Source organism: Carassius carassius, chromosome 14, assembly GCF_963082965.1.
Source record: "Carassius carassius chromosome 14, fCarCar2.1, whole genome shotgun sequence".
Classification (NCBI taxonomy): domain Eukaryota; kingdom Metazoa; phylum Chordata; class Actinopteri; order Cypriniformes; family Cyprinidae; genus Carassius; species Carassius carassius.
The window spans coordinates 24,223,255-24,242,513 of NC_081768.1; the positions used below are offsets into that span (position 1 = coordinate 24,223,255).

At 41.0% G+C, this 19,259-nt stretch overlaps 1 protein-coding gene across 1 annotated transcript in view; it reads right to left on the bottom strand.

The window, feature by feature from the left end:
* prkn (parkin RBR E3 ubiquitin protein ligase) overlaps nucleotides 1–19,259 on the bottom strand; it is a 156,249-nt gene that overhangs the window by 54,913 nt on the left and 82,077 nt on the right. The window contains exons 5-6 of the mRNA XM_059566728.1: nucleotides 8,598–8,681; nucleotides 7,844–7,959 (exon numbers count right to left, since the gene is read on the bottom strand). Coding sequence (XP_059422711.1) covers nucleotides 7,844–7,959; nucleotides 8,598–8,681 — 200 coding nt within the window. The remainder of the gene's footprint in view (nucleotides 1–7,843; nucleotides 7,960–8,597; nucleotides 8,682–19,259) is intronic.

The following is a 19,259-nucleotide window of genomic DNA, read 5'->3' on the forward strand; positions in this document are numbered from 1 at the left end:
ACACGCTTCACCGAAGCGAGAGCCAACAAGAATACTGTCTTGAACGACAGATGCTGAAGGCTAACCGATTGGATAGGCTCAAAAGGGGGACCCTTCAAGGCCTCCAAAACCGCCGCGAGGTCCCACATAGGGACTGACGGAGGTCTGGGAGGATTCAGCCTCCTAGCTCCTCTGAGGAACCGGATGACTAAATCATTCCTTCCTATTAACCAACCGAGCGCCGTTTCAGAAAGCGCCGCGATGGCCGCCACATAAACTTTGAGCGTGGATGGGGCTCTGCCCTTATCCAACAGCTCCTGTAGGAAGGAGAGGACCTCCGTCACCTCACAACTAAGGGGTGAATAACCTCGAGCTGTGCACCAGCTGGAGAACACCGACCACTTCGAGGCATACAGACGTCGGGTCGACGGAGCTCTAGCCTGAGTGATGGTATTTAGCACTCCCACTGCGAGATCAGCGGGTAACCGTTGAGCGCCCACACATGGAGGGACCACAACTCCGGTTGAGGGTGCCAAATCAAGCCCCTGGCCTGCGAGAGGAGGTCCCTCCTCAACGGTACCGGCCACGGGGCGATATCTGCTAACTGCATCAAATCTGGGATCCATGGTTGGTTCATCCAAAGAGGTGCTACAAGCAGTATTGAACATCTCGTTTCTCTCACCCGTTCCATCACCTGTGGAAGGAGGGAGACGGGAGGGAAAGCATAAAGCGGGCAGCACGGCCATTCCCGTGACAGCGCGCTTTCGTTCTTGGATAAGAACGCAGGGCAGTGAGCGTTGTCGTGGGATGCGAAGAGGTCCACCTCCGCCCTGCCAAATCTCTCCCACAACAGCCGGACTGTTTGCGGGTGTAGAGACCATTCGCCCGTAGGAACATTGCCTCTGGACAGCCTGTCTGGACCCAGATTCTGTAGCCCAGGCACATGCACTGCCCTCAGCAAACGCACGTTGCGCTGAGCCCAAACCAGGAGGCGTTCTGCTAGCCTGTACAGGTTTCAGGACCCGAGACCGCCCTGGCAATTTATGTAGGACACCACAGACATGTTGTCTGAACGGACTAAGACGTGGTGATCCTTGATTTGGGGACAAAAGCGCATCAGCGCGTTCTCCACTGCAAGCATTTCTAGACAGTTGATATGATGGAGCTTTTCCCGTTCTGAACATAGGCCAAAGGACGGTCTGCCCTCGAGCAGCGCTCCCCAATTCCGAAGTGGAGGCGTCTGTCGACACCATCTTCACATTCGGGGAAGTCCCCAGGCTTACACCTGATTGGTACCAGCCGTTCGCTGTCCAAGGTGCCAGAGCTGTGACACAGCTCTGATTGACCTTGAGATGCCGCCGGCCAGACGCCCACGCTCTGCTCGGCACCCGCGTCTTCAGCCAGAACTGCAGGGGGCGCATGCGGAGCAGGTCCAGCTGCAGAGCCGGAGATGCTGAGGCCATAAGGCCCAGCATCTTCTGACAGTGTTTGAGCGACACGGTCGCGCAGCAGCGAAAAGAACTCGCTGCGCGCTGAATGCCCATCACGCGCTGTGGTGACAGCCGCGCCGTCATGGAACACGAGTTCAGAACTATACCCAGAAACAGAATCGTCTGACTGGGGTTCAGCGAACTCTTCGCCCAATTGACACTGAGGCCGAGCTTCTCGATGTGATCGAGTAAAACGGCCCTGTGGTCCACGAGCTGAGTCTGAGAGGAGCGAGCGCTGCATCCATGCACCTCGTAAACGTACGAGAAGCCACGGAAGACTGTAAACTGGTAAAAAATACGCGTCCCTCAGATCTATTGACATGAACCAGTCCCCTCTGCGAATCTGCGCGAGGAGTTTCCTGGTCGTAAGCATTTTGAAACTGCGTTTCATCAATGCCTTGTTCAGCTGTCTTAGATCCAGTATGGGCCTGAGACCCCCGTCTCTCTTGGGCACCAGAAAGTATCTGCTGTACAGCCCCCCCTCGCTTTGAGCTTGAGACACAGGCTCTACAGCCCCTTTGCTCAACAGTTTTGATATTTCGGCCCGAAGTATGTATGCTACTTCTGTTTTGACCATAGTTTCGACGTGCGCTGAAAAGCGCGTAGGGCGTCGAAAAAAACTGTAGCGAGTAGCCTCTCTTTATAATGCCTAGCACCCAATCCGAGACCCCTGGAAGCACTGACCATGCATCTGCATGAATGGCTAAGGGCTGGATGCGAAGCGCGCTCTGTTGACTGGGCAACGGCGGCGCTCGGGTGTTCTGCGCATTTGAGGCGGGGAGCGCGCTGATCACAGCGGGCAGATCGCTCCTCCTCGACCCCGTCCCGGCGCTTAACCGACTGGGGAAGGCTGAGCAGGCCCCGTGGGACTCGATATGTCTGCGAGTAACTGTGGGCTGCATATGTGCACATTTACCACTTTCAACTCGCTGTATGCCTGTGAAGAGCGTACGTGCACGGGCCTCGTTTTTACAGAAGCCACGCGCCGTATGTGACAGTGTATGTGGGCACTGGGGAGTGGGCACGTTTACTATGCGGCGCGCTCGACCGATCTGTGTCGATCTTATGTGCGCGAGCCCTGTGTGCAGGGCTGTGCTTACATGTGGAGATGGGCACTGAGGAGTGGGCATCGTCACTGCATTTATAGCACCATCGGCCATGGCCGGACGAGCGTGCACGGGTTTTGTTTTTACAGAAACCACATGACGCGTGTGACATAGTAATTGTGGGCACTGAGGGGTGGGCACGCTTACTATGCAGTGTGCGCAATCGACTTGAGTCGCTTTTATGGGCGCAGGCCCTGTGTGCAGGGCTGTGCTTACATGTGGAGATGGGCACTGAGGAGTGGGCATCGTCACTACATTTATAGCACCATCGGCCGTGGCCGGACGAACGTGCACGGGTTTCGTTTTTACAGAAACCACATGATGCGTGTGACATAGTGATTGTGGGCACTGAGGAGTGGGCACGTCTACTATGCTTTTATGGGCGCGAGCCCTGTGTGAAGGGCTGTGCTTATATGTGGAGATGGGCACTGAGCAGTGGGCATCGTCACTACATTTATAGCACCATCGGCCGTGGCCGGGACACCAGAAATTACACCTTTCTCGGGAAATATCTGGGTAGCCGTGATAACGGTCTTTGTGTGCAGGAAAGCGGGCAACCGTACAGGCTTGCGCATTGCAAAAGATGCTGAAACAGTCACAATCTCTGGAACTGAAACAGCGGTGCGCTTAGGTGAGAGCCCGGCCACAGCGGAACTCGTACACCAGCGCTTCAATGAAGCAGCCATCGTGTGTAGTACAGACGCAGCGTCATGCAGCATGCAGAGATGGCTTTCCTAGGATGGCTTCGGGGCTCCCAGCCTCACCATAATCCTCTGTCGCGGTCCCCGCGGCGCGGGGCGACGGCCGGTAGAGCGAGAACGGGGGTCTCGAGCTGCGTTGCTGAAGCTGTTGTGATAACGGCAACTGTGCAGGCTTGCGCGTTGCAGAAAACGCTGAGACAGTCACAATTCCTGGAACTGAAACAGCGGCGCGCTTGGGTGAGAGCTCGGCCACAGCGGAACTCGTACACCTGCACTTCGATGAAGCAGCCATCGCGAGTAGTGCAGCCGCAGCGTCACACAGTAGGCTTTAGATGGCAACACCGCTTTTGCCGCCGTCCAGCAGAGGGCAGACAAAGGTGCGTCGCTATCGCCTATTCCACCGGCGGAAGTGACTGGTAGTTCCTGTTTTTTAGCATCATCAGTGTGGAGAATGCTAGTGAGACAGACAAACGAGTTCGCGCTGAATATGGAGCGTTCCAAGCCTTCGCCACCTCTTCGTGAAGCTCAGGAAGAAATGAGGCGGGCTTTGAGAAGAACACTCATCCGAAAGGGAAATACCATCCAGCCGGGAACGAGAGGGGGGGCGCTGGTGCAAACCACTCGTGGCCGAGACTCGTCGCGGCCAACGCGAGCATTCGCCCCGGCTCCTTCTCGGTGTCAGCTCGTCTGCTGGGCTTCTGAGCAGAAGGCACGAGATCCTCGGAGCTTGCCCAGCCCTCACTGCCCGAAGCTAGCAGAGAGCGCGTGTCCTCTTCCCCCGACGCGGCCCTGAGATCGACTTCCTCGGACGACGCGCCGGCAAACAGCGGGCGCTGCCCACCGGGAAGGGGGGGCCGGTGAAGCAGGGCGAACCGGCGAGCTCGGTTGAGCTGAAGACGGTTCCGGAATCCGCTGGAAGCGATGCTTTTACGGCGCCTCAGCGCAGCAGAGAATGCAGGCTCAGAGAATGCAGGCTCAGAGAAAAAGGCCATACTTATACTTATAATGATGAATGAAATTGGCTAATTAATTGAACAATCGTTCCAATACACACACATATATATTAAGTGACTCATCGCGTGGAGCTTTGGTGGATTCCTGCTTGTCCCGTAGGTGATCTGCTCGCGCGATTTAACTTCGCGCACAAGCAGATCGGTTTCTTCTCTTGAGAAGCGTTCAGCTTTTCAGCCAACAAATCCCGCCATGTTAATAGCAATCCGACATGGCGCGAGCGCATCTCGCTCTTAAAGGGAATGGTAGATGACACTCTGGTTGGTTTATTGAACGTTACGCCCATTACCCATTACTTAAGAGAACAGGGACAACCCATTCTAAAAATGCGCCCTGGCGCACGGACCGTTTTTCCGTCGCTAAAATGGCAAAAGTGGATTTGGACACACTTTGAGAGTGAGTACACCTGCGCCATGCGCTTTACACTTTGCGTTTAGATTGTTAAAATAGGGCCCTTAGTATGTTGCATTGTTGCATAAAATAAGTACTGGTTGAGTTTCACACTGGTCTGAATAAAAACAGCAGACAGGCTGAATGAAAATGCAGATTCACTCTCTGACAAGCAGGCAACACTTATGGAAAAGCAGATATATGTCACATAGAAAATTTGTCACAATAATTTTTTTATGGAAAACATGTCCAGGTCACATTTTTTCATACCCCCCCCACCCCCCAACCAGAAAAGAAAGAAAGAATATGGGCTCAAGACATGTAATAGGGTCTTGAGGCAAAAATGCCAATAAATTGGACCAAAATGCCCCTGCACAAACAAATTAAAACTATTACATCTGTTGCTAACAAAGTGTAAAGTAATAGTAAGTGTTGACTGTTAAGCTTAAGAGATGCAATGGCCAATCAGATACGTTCAGATGAGACATCGTTGAAACTCATCTGCTTTGATGAATTTGTGCACGTTCAATGACTGAATTCCGCGAATTCTCTCATCATAAACAACAAAGCGCAAATGTAGGGCCACGTACAATGTAAGTAAGGGATTCATTTTGCAATGTATATAGTTTCAGTGATTATAAGGATACTTTTTTTGAGAAAGAGTGCGATAGATCAAGGTTAGTGATAATGTCATTTCTGTACATAATTTATTCACCATTTGAATAACCATGGGAAGGAAACGTTATCAATTTCTGATGTTTTAATTAAATTGTAATCACATAAAATTCAAATTCAGTCCCATTAAACATTTTATTAGCCTATACATGAAACCCATGTCTGGTTCTTGCCTAAAAAGACAGGTTTATGATGTTTGTCGTTAATAGATTTGGCTGCTTTTAGCCTTACCCTGGAGTTGGTTCACCCTCCGCAAATCACAATAGAATTATTTAACAATTTAAAGTTTTTTTTTTTTTTTTGCATTATGGCAATTATAATTTTTGAAGGGAACATGCTAAAAAGGCATGAGAGGGTCAGAAAATATGAAATACCTGCAACACATTGTACAAGTAAACTAAAGATTGATACAAACATTCTGAAAGACAGGCTGCTCATACACCTGAACCTACATGCACCTCCAGCTGTGCGGCCCTTCATTCGGCAGTTGAAATTTTTCAGGAAAGAGCCAGTGCTAAGTGTGTCCTGCCAATGAAGGTCAGCTATTAGCGGGGCGGTCTTGTGGAACGTTCCTATATACGGCACAATAATAATGATATGTATGTCATTGTGCTATAATAATGGCACAATTTAATAAAATATAATGGTCCAAAATAAGAGTTTTATAGTCTTTCTGATTTTGGGATGAAATATGATCTAGAGGGTTTTCATGAGATTTGATGAGGTGAAGGCTTCAGGGAAAATGGGGGGAGATAGAGAGCTTGTTTAGATATGCTGCTTGTTCAAATCCTTCAGAAAACATAAAATTATCTCAAAGACCCTTGATACTTTAGTGTAGTAAGCAAAGAAACCGCCATCTGAAATCTCATGCCAATTTCTCCAGAAGTCCCCCTTGACTCTCAAACACAGACTCACTTGACTGGAAGTCAACTTGCTAACACAGTGTTCCCCCTATCTGACCCTCTCTCCCGCTTCTATTGTAACAGACTGGCTGCGTCCTTGTCAGTGCCCTTTAAACAAATGGAGATCTCTGAGGAGGAAGAAGAGTGGAGAGCAGGATGGGGGAAAAACAAAGCTCTACTCAGGAAAGTAATTGCACCGCTACTTCAATCAGTCCTTGATTTGAATGGTGGTTGTTGGTGATTGGGCTCTATTGTCTGGTTCTCCAGGCGCTTGATGCCCGCCTGACCCTCCGTGCAAGAGCAGCAGGTAGGAACATTCCACAAGACCGCCCCGCTAATAGCTGACCTTCATTGGCAGGACACACTTAGCACTGGCTCTTTCCTGAAAAATTTCAATTGCCGATTGAAGGGCCGCACAGCTGGAGGCGCATGTATGTTCAGGTGTATGAGCAGCCTGTCTTTCAGAATGTTTGTATCAATCTTTAGTTTACTTGTACAATGTGTTGCAGGTATTTCATATTTTCTTACTGATGGATCAATCAGAAAGTCTCCAAACTGCTCTGTCAAATTGTTTTGAAAGTTACTTTTCCCATCTTGTCTATGTCTGCTATGTTTCCATCAAAATATGCAAATTTATCTTATGCGCAAAACTGGAATATCACATAAAACTTTTACGGATAAATTAGTTTCCATCCAACTAGTCAAAAAGAACAAAATCATCACTTTCTGATAAACTGCCACTAAATATCACTAAGAAAAGTAGGAGAAGCCACTGAATATAATAATTTTCATATTTAAGGAATAACTTGTGCCTCAGAGCGAGATGAAACACAATAAATGCTGTCATTGCTTTCAGAGGTGGATGTCTGGTGTTTGGGAACGCAGTCATGTAAGAAAAATTTACAGAAATACATTGGTGACAGACTTTGCCCAGGCATTTCAGAACAATCCAGGTCTAAAAACCTAAAAAAGATCAAATTTCACCATGTGTTGGGTTTTCCTAGATTGCATCTTAATATATATATATATATATATATATATATGTATATTTAAAAAAAAATACATTACTTGTCATTTATTTGTAATTGTTTGTAAAATTTGTGAAAATTGTTTCAAAGTAAATCCTTACACTGAAAAAAAACTGAGGTAGGAAAAATTTCAAGTTTATAGTAAATTTTATAACTGACAGTAAATTTAACAAATGTAGAAAGACTGAAATACTATTTTCTTGTAAAATATATTCTAATAATCTTTGATTTATTTTTATTTTTTGCTCCAGTGTTAACATTTCTTCCAGTACACATTAATTTGAGGATTTAATGTCTATATATATTTGTAGCTGTGGTTTTTTATTTATAGGTTTTAATCAATTCACAGCCCTAATAGAATCCAATAGCATTGTTTGTAATTGTGGCTGGTTAGCACAAAAGCTTATATCGTTTGTTGATTTATAGCATCAGGCTTGTTTAGGACGTGGTGAGATTAATGTTGTAATTAACTGTCTGATTGGTTCATTGTTGTGTAGACACATTTCGACCTCTATAATGGGTTTAGCTACAGACACATGGGGAAAACCAAGAGCTACTCACATGATGTCAGTGCAGGCGATGCAGGGCACTCTGCGTGTGTTGGGCATTATCAAGTCCAGTGCTACTGAAGTGTCATTATCACAGGTGGGGTGGGCAGCACATTTCAGGTAGAACTCCTGCAAGAAGCACAAATGAGATGTAATCATGCCCGGCAAACCCCCACGAACAGTCTCAAACAACCCAACTGCAGTGTTTTTTATGGATTTGCAGTTTGAGGGTGGTAATATTGGACCCAGCTGGGATAAAGCTACCAATTTAGTCCAACCAGTGGATGGTCATTTTTGTCTGCCCAGCAATACAGCGCTAGATGGACAAAAAGGCACAATAAAAAATGGTGTCTGGACTAAAAATCTGGCTTTGTAAAAATGAATAAATTGTGGTTGAATGTAGTATGTTGACAGCTTTGGTAAAATGTTAGTGACTATGTAATGATAAAAAGTGTGACCTTGAAATTCTGGTTTGAACCCAGTGTTGTGTTGCAGGTCTATTTCCAATGTCTTTCAAAGATTCCTGTCCTCTTCTGCTTTCTCTATCGTTAAAAAACTCCTTCTTCCAGCCAACCTGATGTTCAGTATCCCAGCCTCACCAACTTATAAGTGTCTAAATTTACTTTAACAGCACAAAAATAGTACAGCCTAACAAGCTTGTCTGGTCTCAACTAACTATCTTTTGTTGGTTTAAGGGGCTTTTTCATTCTGGAAAGTGGGAAACTAATACTTAACATAATAACACAATAAAATTGTTGCAGACTCACCGCAACTGTGCCATCACAGTCCTGTGACTGACATACTCCATGAATCTTGTTAGGGAGAAGGACATCATCCCAGCAGCATGGCCCCTACAGACAACACACAGGACATCACAGAGATGATGTCAGTCACAAGAAGATGAAGAGAACTATGGTAATTGGATGACAAGTAAATAGCAGGAATGTGATGAGAGAAGGGTCAAAAGAAAGAAGGACAGTTTAAAGTTTGAAGCTAAATAGATCAAAACCCCACAACACTGGTAAATCAGGGCTTTAACTCCACATGAAAAACATACCTACCTGTATACATAAAATTCACTGCTGTTTCCAGATGAAAATTAGTGGAAGTTAATCACTAACAACTTTTATTCATAATTTTTTATTCTCTAAAAGCTGCTGGGGCATAGCATATCCGCAAACTAATAGAAAAATAACCAAAACAATCCCAGGTTTTTATTTAGCACAGTGGCTAGATGAACAAATAATCAGACGTCACCCAAACAAAATATTCACTCACAGTTTAGTAGTGAAGACTTTATGAATTTCTTCACTGATAAAATAGATAGCATCAGAAATACAATAACAAATGTAGAATCAACAGCGTCTTGTAATTCAGCTTCATTCATTAAACCCACTATAAAACTGCAGTGCTGCACAACTAGGACAGGGAGATCTTAATAAACTTATCACTGCATCTAAACCAACAATTTTATTAGATCCTGTACCCCACTAAATTACTGAAACAGTTGTTACCTGTAGCAGAAGAAACACTTCCCAATATTATTAACTCATTGTTATCTCTAGGGCACGTCCCAAAACCATTCAAGCTGTCGGTTATTAAGCTTCTTATTAAGAAACCACAACTAGATCCTAGTGAACTGGCAAATTACAGACCCATTTCAAATCTTCAATTTATGTCTAAAATTTTAGAAAAAGTCACGTCTGCTCAATTGTGCTCCTTCCTGCAAAAAAATTATATCTATGAAGAATTTCAGGTTTCAGGCCCCATCATTGCACAGAAACTGCACTTGTTAAAATTACAAATTATTTGCTTCTTGAGTCAGACCAAAGCTGTATCTCATTGCTAGTTTTACTTGACCTTAGTTCTGCGTTCGACACTAAAGATCATGAAATACTCATAGATCAATTACGAAACTATACAGGTATTCAAGGGCAAGCTTTAAGATGGTTTAGATCCTACCTTTCTGATCACTATCACTTTGTCTATTTAAATGTGGAATAATCTCAATTAAATCCAGTATGGAATGCCACAAGGATCTGTCCTAGGCCCTCTGCTATTTTCAATATACATATTGCCCCCCTCTAATATTATTACAAAATACGGGATTAGTTTCCATTATGCTGATGATACTTAACTATATATTTCAAAAAGACCAGATGAAACTTCTAAATTATCTAAAGCCCGGCTCACACTGAACGATTTTGGCCACGATTTGGTCATCTGAGACAAATTTAGAAAATCCTAAAAGGTTCCTATAATCTTAGGCTAAAATCTGTAGTCTTTGATTGTTAGTTTGTGATGTTCACCAACTTTTGGCAGTGTCAGAAATGCGGTCTTTTAACCGCATAAACTCCGGCGCTCTCGTCCTCTGCTCACGGAATTCATATAATTTGTTGCCTTCGCTATTATAAACACCGGTTGTGCTGCTGCTCGCAGTCACTGAACGTGTATGGGTTGATAATGTAGAACTTCGGAAAAGTTTTTTTGCATGTCGTACAGTCTGACATTAATGACAACTGAGATCTCACAATGTGACATGATCATCATGCTCGTACAGTCTGACAAGTACAATCCTAAAGGACTTTTAAAAAATTGCACAGTGTGGGTCCGGCTTAAAAAAAAAAAAAAAAAAAAAAAAGCATACAGAATCTCATAGATTACAATTTGCATCTAGACCAATGTACTGTTAGTTTCTCTACAGTCAAAAATTTGGTTGTTATATTAGACAGCAACTTGTCTTTTTAAAATCATATTTCCCATGCTACAAAAACAGCATTCTTCCATCTTAGAAACATTGCCAAGTTACGGAACATGCTACTAGTTTCTGATGCAGAAAGTTAGTTCATGCATTCATGACCTCTACACTGGACTTGACTGCACAGCTAGGTGGTTGTCCTGCATCTTCAATAAACAAACTACATGTGGTCCAAAATGCAGCTGCCAGAGCCCTTACCAAGTCAAGAAAATCTGCACTGGCTACCTATTAAGTTCCGTATCAGTTACAAAATATTACTACTTACTTTCAAGGCCCTATATGGTTTAGCTACTGCGTGCCTAACCTAACCTATTTTGAGATAAAACTTCACATACACACTTCATCAGACACCAGAGAACAAAATATTGGATCAATGCATTCTATGGCACCTTTATAAAAGACCTGAGATGACCGAACACCTGAGAGGTGATGATGCCAACCCCTCAGAAGACCTCAGATGATGCAAACCCACAGAAAACATACAAAACTACCAAATTTTGGTATAGGTTTGACTAACCTGTGACACTCGAATATGTCGTAAATTATTCTAATCGATAGACCGGTAAACTCAACAGATTAGATTCGTCCGAGGAGGGAGAAGATGCAACAGCAGTGAACAGCTCGGATACAGGGTTTGAGGTAACAAGAAAATATTATATTTTAACAATAACCACAAAAATATTTTTTTTTTTTGTAAACCTCAGTTGTTTTTTTTACATTCAATAGTAACGATTTGTACTGCTTTCTTTCTTTACAGGGCTTTATGGTAATATCCCTCTTCAAGGTAAGTTGATAATTTTACTTCTGTCTTTCTTTGTTGATAGTTGATTCACTAATTTAAATGTTATAGCTGTTTATCATTAAGCATGTACTAAACCTCTACTTTTTTCTTTCTTCCTTTATTTTTATTACAGGTATATAATATTTCTGGCAGCGTTTTTCATACTTCTGATGTTATTATTTGTTCTATTATTCTGTCTCTGCTACTGCCCACTAGTAACCTGGGTGGTTACAAACGTATAATAATTACCGTCTGTTTGATTACATGACATTAACGAACTGCTTAATTTTTTAGCATACATTTTTGCCATATGGACATAAAATTTACATAATCAACAATTATAAGATATTACTAAATATAACGTAGAAACTTACATTTTCTGTAAAGCTGCATTGCAATGATTTGCATAGTGAAAGGTGCTATACAAATAACCTTGAATTGCATTGAATTGAATTAAACTAATACCTTTTGATTGCTGTATCACATAACCGCTCCATATGCATGGCTTTTCTGACATAGTAAACTTGCTCAGCAGCTCACCTGGTTCAGCATTGCACTTGCAATTTTGAAGTGTTGGGTACAATACCGTGAAACAGAAAACATGATAAAAGAGCTCAAAACTTCCTTGAGGTTTAATGTAGGTGGTGTTATTTTCAATTGCAATTGAACATTAACCTTTTAGACCCACACTGTCCATTTCATTTCCGAACTGTGATGCATGCAACAATTAAACAACTAGATTCCTGTTCATCTGTTTAGAATAAAACAGAACATGCTTTTAGCACAACTCTCTGGACATTTCACTTTGAAAAAACATGCAGTAATATTATTTAAAAAATATCGTCCCAGGTGTGATTTTTCGATGAGTCTGGTTTGAAAACCCAATACCTTGAAATGCTAACACTGATTCCTATGTTTAATTCCAAATTTTATGGTCTTAAAGAAATAGCTCACCAAAAAAAGGGAACATTTATTATTTAGTTTCTCTCATGTCACTTAAAACATGTCTCTTTTACCCCTCCACGGAAACACGAAGAGACATTCTGAAGAATCTTAGTCATAATGTGCAACAAAACTTCATAGTGATCATTAGGGGTGGGACGATGAATCAATGTGTCGATTTATCACAATATTTCCAGCTGTGAGACATTATTGATACTCTGGCACCAAGAATCAATATTTTTTTTAAACGTACAAAAGATCAAAATACATACCTTCACAGTGGCTGTTTACCACTCTGGCTTACCGGAGCAGTAGTATCTACAAAATACTTGTGATTGCGAATGGTCAGATGAACAGAAACTGTAATTCACAGCGAAGAAGAAATACGAGCGTAATGGTAGACCAACAACAGATCAGAGATGCACTGGCGTTTTATATTTATATAGATGAGAACTAAAAAACTGCCATGGAATAGCTATCAGCTTGGAATGTAGGCTGGAATGCTAGGTTTTCATTGCAGAGCGCATATTGAGTCCATGAGTAGCCTAACCTCTCTGCTCGCACTTTTTGTGCAGTTTTCTATCAGTTTGGACTTGAATAAAGAGAGAAAACTTGCACTTAACCTTTTCACAGGTATTTTGTTTTCATAGACATATATTGTGATGTATCATTATAGAATTGTCTAGCAATATATAAATTATTGCAGAATCGCTGTATTTGTGATATAATCGTATTGTGAGCACTTTACCGTGATTCGTATCGTATCGTGAGGTACCTTGCGATTCCTACCCCTAGTGATCATGTAGAACTCCTAAAACAACACGAAAATTTACAAAAAAAAAAAACAGTTGTGTAAAGAGTTTTCTTTTTGTAAAAATCTACTGAAAAACAGCAATGCACATTTGAAACAACATGAAAGAAGACCAAATAATAATAGTTTTTCATTTCAGAGTGGACTTTCCCTTTAAATATCACCAGCATCACACAGTCCTCTTTCTCTACATGGCACCTCCATCACAAACTCTTCCTTGTCCTTCTGCCAGATTAAGACACTCTCTCCATCCATAATTGTTTTGGGATAACACACTTCCCCCCCACTCTGCCGGACTCAGACCGTGCCTGATTAGCATAAGCATTTAAACATTTTGACAGGGCCCTTAATAAGCAAGAGAAAAGGTTAAGAAAATCATTACTCGCACACAAGGGGAACAGGAGGGGGTGAATGGAAGGGAGGGCGTAGGGATGAAACCGCCGTGCCGTGGTGGAGGAGCCTGGAGATTACACGAAGACACCTGCTTAGAGACAGCGAGGAAAGGTCACACAGACCCCCTGCGTGTCGGCTCAAAACAAACGCACGTTCACAAACTCACGTACACGCCACTGCGAGTGTAAATGATTAATGAGAAAAACGGCAATGATTTATACAACAACACACCTCCCGCATTGTTCACATCAGTCTCACTTCCCCACCCTCTCAGGACGTTTCTTTTTTTCCCCCTCCATTGAAGAGAATCAACATTGCAGTCCCACAAAGCCTTAATTACCTTATTGTTTAACAAACAGGGCTGTGTCTGTGAGCCAGCTGTGAGGATTCTACTTCCTGTATTCAGCAGAGACCCATCTGATACACACTGACCTAACTCGAAACCCTGGTTGGTCGACTGCACTTGCGTTCACCACACTCAATTATAGACGTTTGAAGCCAATGAAAACACAAACATGGCACACATCCAGAGAAAACAGGGTTGAAGCACACACAGCAAATACTCTGTGTTTGAACATGTGGAGGGAACAGAGTAGTAATCACAGTGACATCAATCTCTGCTTAGATAAGAAACCATCTTTGGTGAAAATATCAACTGCAGTTACTGTACACTATAGGGACAACGTTTCAGAGCATTTTTATCCTATGTGAAACATCCCATGCTTTTGTTGCAAGACCCATCAGATATGTCTGAAAATGTATATAAACTATAAAACTAATATACATTAATCATTTTACAAAAGATTTCTATTTCAAATAAATTCTGTTCTGAAATAAATTCTGCTTGAATTAAATTTCTGTTCATCAAAGAATCATCAAAAAATACTTCCACACTTTAGTAATACTACTACTAATATGACTTCTACTAAAAATAATAATATGGACCATGTGACACTGAAGACTGGACTAATGACATTGAAAATTCAGCTTTGCCATGACATAAAATTATATATATTTTTTAAATATATTAAGATAAAAAATGTAATTTTGAATTGTTATAATATCTGACAACTTTTACAGTATTTTTGTTCAGATGAATGCAGCCTTGGTGACCATAAAGGCCTGTTCACACTAAGGAAGGTAACTATAAAGATAACAATAAAGATATAGTTCTAAAAATTGTTCTTAATATTAAAAGTATAGCAGAGTCCATGCCATAGCTATAGCAATAAATCCACAAAGAAATTATAACACTGGAATCACTTTCAGAAAAAAATTTTTGACACCCAATCTGAATCCATGATATTGTTCATTACTGTGAACGCTAATATGGTTATCTTTATAGTTATCTTTATCGTTATCATTCTTGGTGTGAACAGGCCTCAAAGGGGTAGTTCACCAAAAAAATTACAATTCTTCCATTAATTACTTACCCTCATGTAGTTCCAAACCCGTAAGACCTCCGTTCATCTTCGGAACACAAATTAAGATATTTTTGATGCATCGCGTGAGCTCTCTGACCCTCCCATAGACAGCAAGTGTCCTTACACGATCAAGGTCCAGAAACATAGCAAGGACAAAGTAGTCTATGTGACATTAGGGGATCAACCAGAATTTTACGAAGGTACGAGAATACTATATAACAACTTTATTCAACAATTTGTCTCCTCTGCATCACCCTGGTGCCATTTTGGAGAGTATCCACGTTCAGCAACTTCTCGTAGCTTCGTAAAATTATGGTCGAACCCCTAATGTCGCAAGGGTTATTTTACAGATTTCCTTGCTATGTTTCTGGACCTTGATCATGTAAGGATCCTTGCTGTATATGGGAGGGTCAGACAGCTCTCGGAATTCATCAAAAGTATCTTAATTTGTGTTTTGAAGATGATCGAAAGACATGCGGGTTTGGAACAACATGAGGGTGAGTAATTAATGACAGAATATTATTTTTTTGGGGGGTGAACTATCCCTTCAAGACACTTTTTACAAAAACATTCCCAAACTTTTGAATCATAGTCTAAGTTTAGCAATAACTCATTTATTTTATTTTATACATTAATATATATTATACATTTAATTTCCATGTGAATTGAATGTTCATTGCCATAAAACCGCTGTTGTATTTAAACGTTGTCCCAAACAATGGGAAATCCAAAACCCCACAGAATTTTTTTATTTTTTTTGGTACTTTATTTGAATAAATATTTGCCAGGAATTATTTATTACTTACTACTAAAATCCAAGTAATAAATAGCCATTAATCACAACTCTAAAGGCCTTTTAATGTGATTTGTGTCAGTGTTTCGCAGTTTATTGAACTGTGTGGAGCGAAGCATGGAGCCAAAGCATTACCCCTGGCACCATGTTGCAAGCAGGTGAAGCGTTGTAATGCGATGCTCAAAGCTGACCCTGTTTGCTGCTGACCTTTCGAAGTGCAGCCAATGATTACCAGATAATTCACATAAGGTATCATTATGTGGGCTTTGCCACTGTAAAAAACTAAAACAAAAAACGAAATGGAAGAGAGACAGATTTTCATATTCTGACTTTCACAGGAGAAGAAAGAGAGAAAAAAAAAACATTCCACAAATTCTGTTTGTCTTCTGTAATTATAGAGGCTTTATTCCATGGTCTGTCTGAATACTGGACTCTGATTGGGTGGCAGATATGCAGTAAAACAGTCTAATGCACAGGTCAGTTTAAAGGTCAAAGTCAGTTTAATCACAGTTCCATATTAATGCACTGCTTTAATTGATGCACACAAACCCACACAAACAGAGAGAGAGAGAGAGAGAGAGAGAGAGAGAGAGAGAGAGAGATCGCAGAGTTGGAGATCACAGATCGCAAATAAACTTTTCAATACTTCCGCGCGATTTGTATTAATAAAATAGCCTAGATACTAGAACGCTACATTATATTCCTCAGCAACGAGGTGGTAAATTCACTTTTTTTGAAGTAATGAATTATTTGTAGAGAGAGATGTACAGGTGCAGCACATAGGTAATGCACACACAGCTGTCATCTCTCTCTTTCACTCTCTCGATCGAAAATTAATTGAAATTAATGCTATAATTTAAATAAATGTAATGTAAAGTCGGAGGAGTTGGATCTCGAGTTGGAGTTGGTGCACCACTGTAATACCAGTGTACTTACATGGTAATTCCTCAGGAACTGTCCAAAATATAAAGTGTAACATTCTGGACACCAAACACGATTTATATGTAAAGCCTAACTTACTGGCTGCTGCTGTGTAACATCAGAGAAAATTACATGATAAATCTAATATAAAGTGTAACACTTTCTTTACCAAAAAGTGCTGTTAGTCCTGTAACACATTTGTACTTTCATTACGAAAAAGTGTTGTTACCAATGTCCCGCTACACATTTGTACACATACCATTCAGTGGGTTTTTACATGTGTGTATTTACACAAATATCACAACAGTAGATACTATGTACCAATGTGTACTTACACTGTGGTCACAAACTATGTACACATCTAGTTACTATGTAAGTACACAGGTATTAGGGACACTTAATATAAAGTGGGACCAAAATTAATAAACAATAAAAATCAGCTTGCAAATTAGAGAAACAAACATGACAAAGAATCATGATAAAAACACAAATCCTGATATTACAAAAGAAAAACAATTGTAGCCGAGGGGGAACAAACCCATACACATCGATTTATAACAATTTGAGGTGAGTAAATGGTTTAATTTTTCCATTTTTAGGTGAACTTTAAGGAAAGCACAACCAAATAGCTCAACTTGATATGCAATGTACGACAAATATTAAATCTGAAATGCTAAGCCTGTAATGTAATATATATGGGGCTGGGGTTTCATTACAATGGGAACAACCCGAACATTATAATTAAAACTTCTAATTAAAGCCTTAGGGCACATTGCGATATTTATAATCAAAACTGTATTTCTCATAATTGTGTTCTAGAGAGATGTAAGCCAAGGTTATTTTCTATAAATGTTCAAAGCGCAAAGAAACTCGTAACAGCAATAATAAGCAGGTTTTCCCCCTAAAGGCCTAATTCAGTGATGTAGGTTTTGAAGATCCTGGTGTAAAAGTGTCTACATCATGCACACAAATCTGTTAAAAGTCAAAGCTGGATGTTTAAGCTAGGAGTTGCTGATGGAGATTAATGTATTTGATTGAAATTGCTCCTAAGTCCAATATCTCTAAAGGTCCAAATGAAGTGCTCTGACAGTGAGTGCATAAACTTTGCAGTCTTCTCAGCATATTTGGAGAAAGTTCTCTGGAAAGAGTTAGATGAGAAGAGCTGGAAACCATTTCAGGCCCGAGGATGTTAAGAGCCAGACGCATCACATGATTGGCAAAGGAATGGGGCGGCACTGGCACCGAGACAGTGGACAAACAGATTCTCAGTGCCGAAGACCACCGCGAGCGAAAAGAAAAAGGCAGGTGCGGCTTAGCGACGTGTCAGTCAGCCTTCCCAAACAGCGGCAGAATACGGAGAGGTGGGAATGCTGCCCACGCATTGGGACAGAAAGTCCATACGGACCGAAAGATAAAACAGGCCACGGGCGGAACTACAGAGGGATGGGGCTTATGACAGCCATGTGGGGGCAGCGAGACGTGGGCTTGTGCTGTTCTGTATTCATACTTCAGGCAAAGAAGTGTCACTGTTAGTTAGTTATGAGACTTGGGGCAACAGAGCAAATTTTTCTGGTTAGGTTTTTTTTTTGTTTTGTTCTTGTTGTCTCAAAGCGCTTATGAACGTGGACTAAAGAACAGCAATAATAAGCAGGCTTTTCCCCTACAGTCATCATTCAGTGATGCAGTTTCTGTTGCTGGAGCATGAGGCTGCATTAGAATAACCCGCCACAGCTTGTTTAAAATGAGTGATTTAACCAGAGTTGCAAGGATCTAACTATTATGGTACAATTATCCATAATAAAGAAAAGGGAAAATGTTCCCATGGCAAATTCTTAGAAATGTATTTATTGTATCAATGTTGGATTCATAATATATATTGGATTCAGGAAAGTATTATATATATATATATATATATATATATATATATATAAATTGTATATATATATATATATATATATATAAAAAAATCTTTTTTATATATATATAAATATAAAATACAATAATATTTTCAAAAAATATATATAGTAATTTAAAAAAATTAAGACATTTGTATAGCCCTTTTAATTAATTCCCCATTTATGAATATTAATTCAGAAATGAAAAACATGCTTATCATACAAAAGGTGCAATCAAATTGTTTTATGTATGAAATTCATGTTTAATTGAATTTTAATAAATTAAAAGTTAGGATTGAGTGTCAATTAACCCCCCAAAAAAAAAAAATATATGAAAATACTTTACTGTTGATTACCTTCAAGGGATAGTTTACTCAAAAATGAAAATTACCCCATGATTTACACCTTTTCCCCTTAAGCCATCCTAGGTGTATATGACTTTCTTCTTTCAGACGAAAACAATTGGAGTAATATTACAAAATGTCCTGACTCTTCCAAGCTTTACAATTGCAGTGAATCGAGATTTTGAGCCCCAAAAAGTGCCTCCACACATCATTTAAAAAAAGCAAAAAAAAAAAAAAACCTACATATGGTTCTGGAGGGTTTACAAAGGCTTTTTGAAGTGAAGTGAAGCATTTTTGTAAGAAAAATATCCATTTGTAAAACTTTATAAACCGTAATATCTAGCTTCCACTAACTGTCATACTGTCA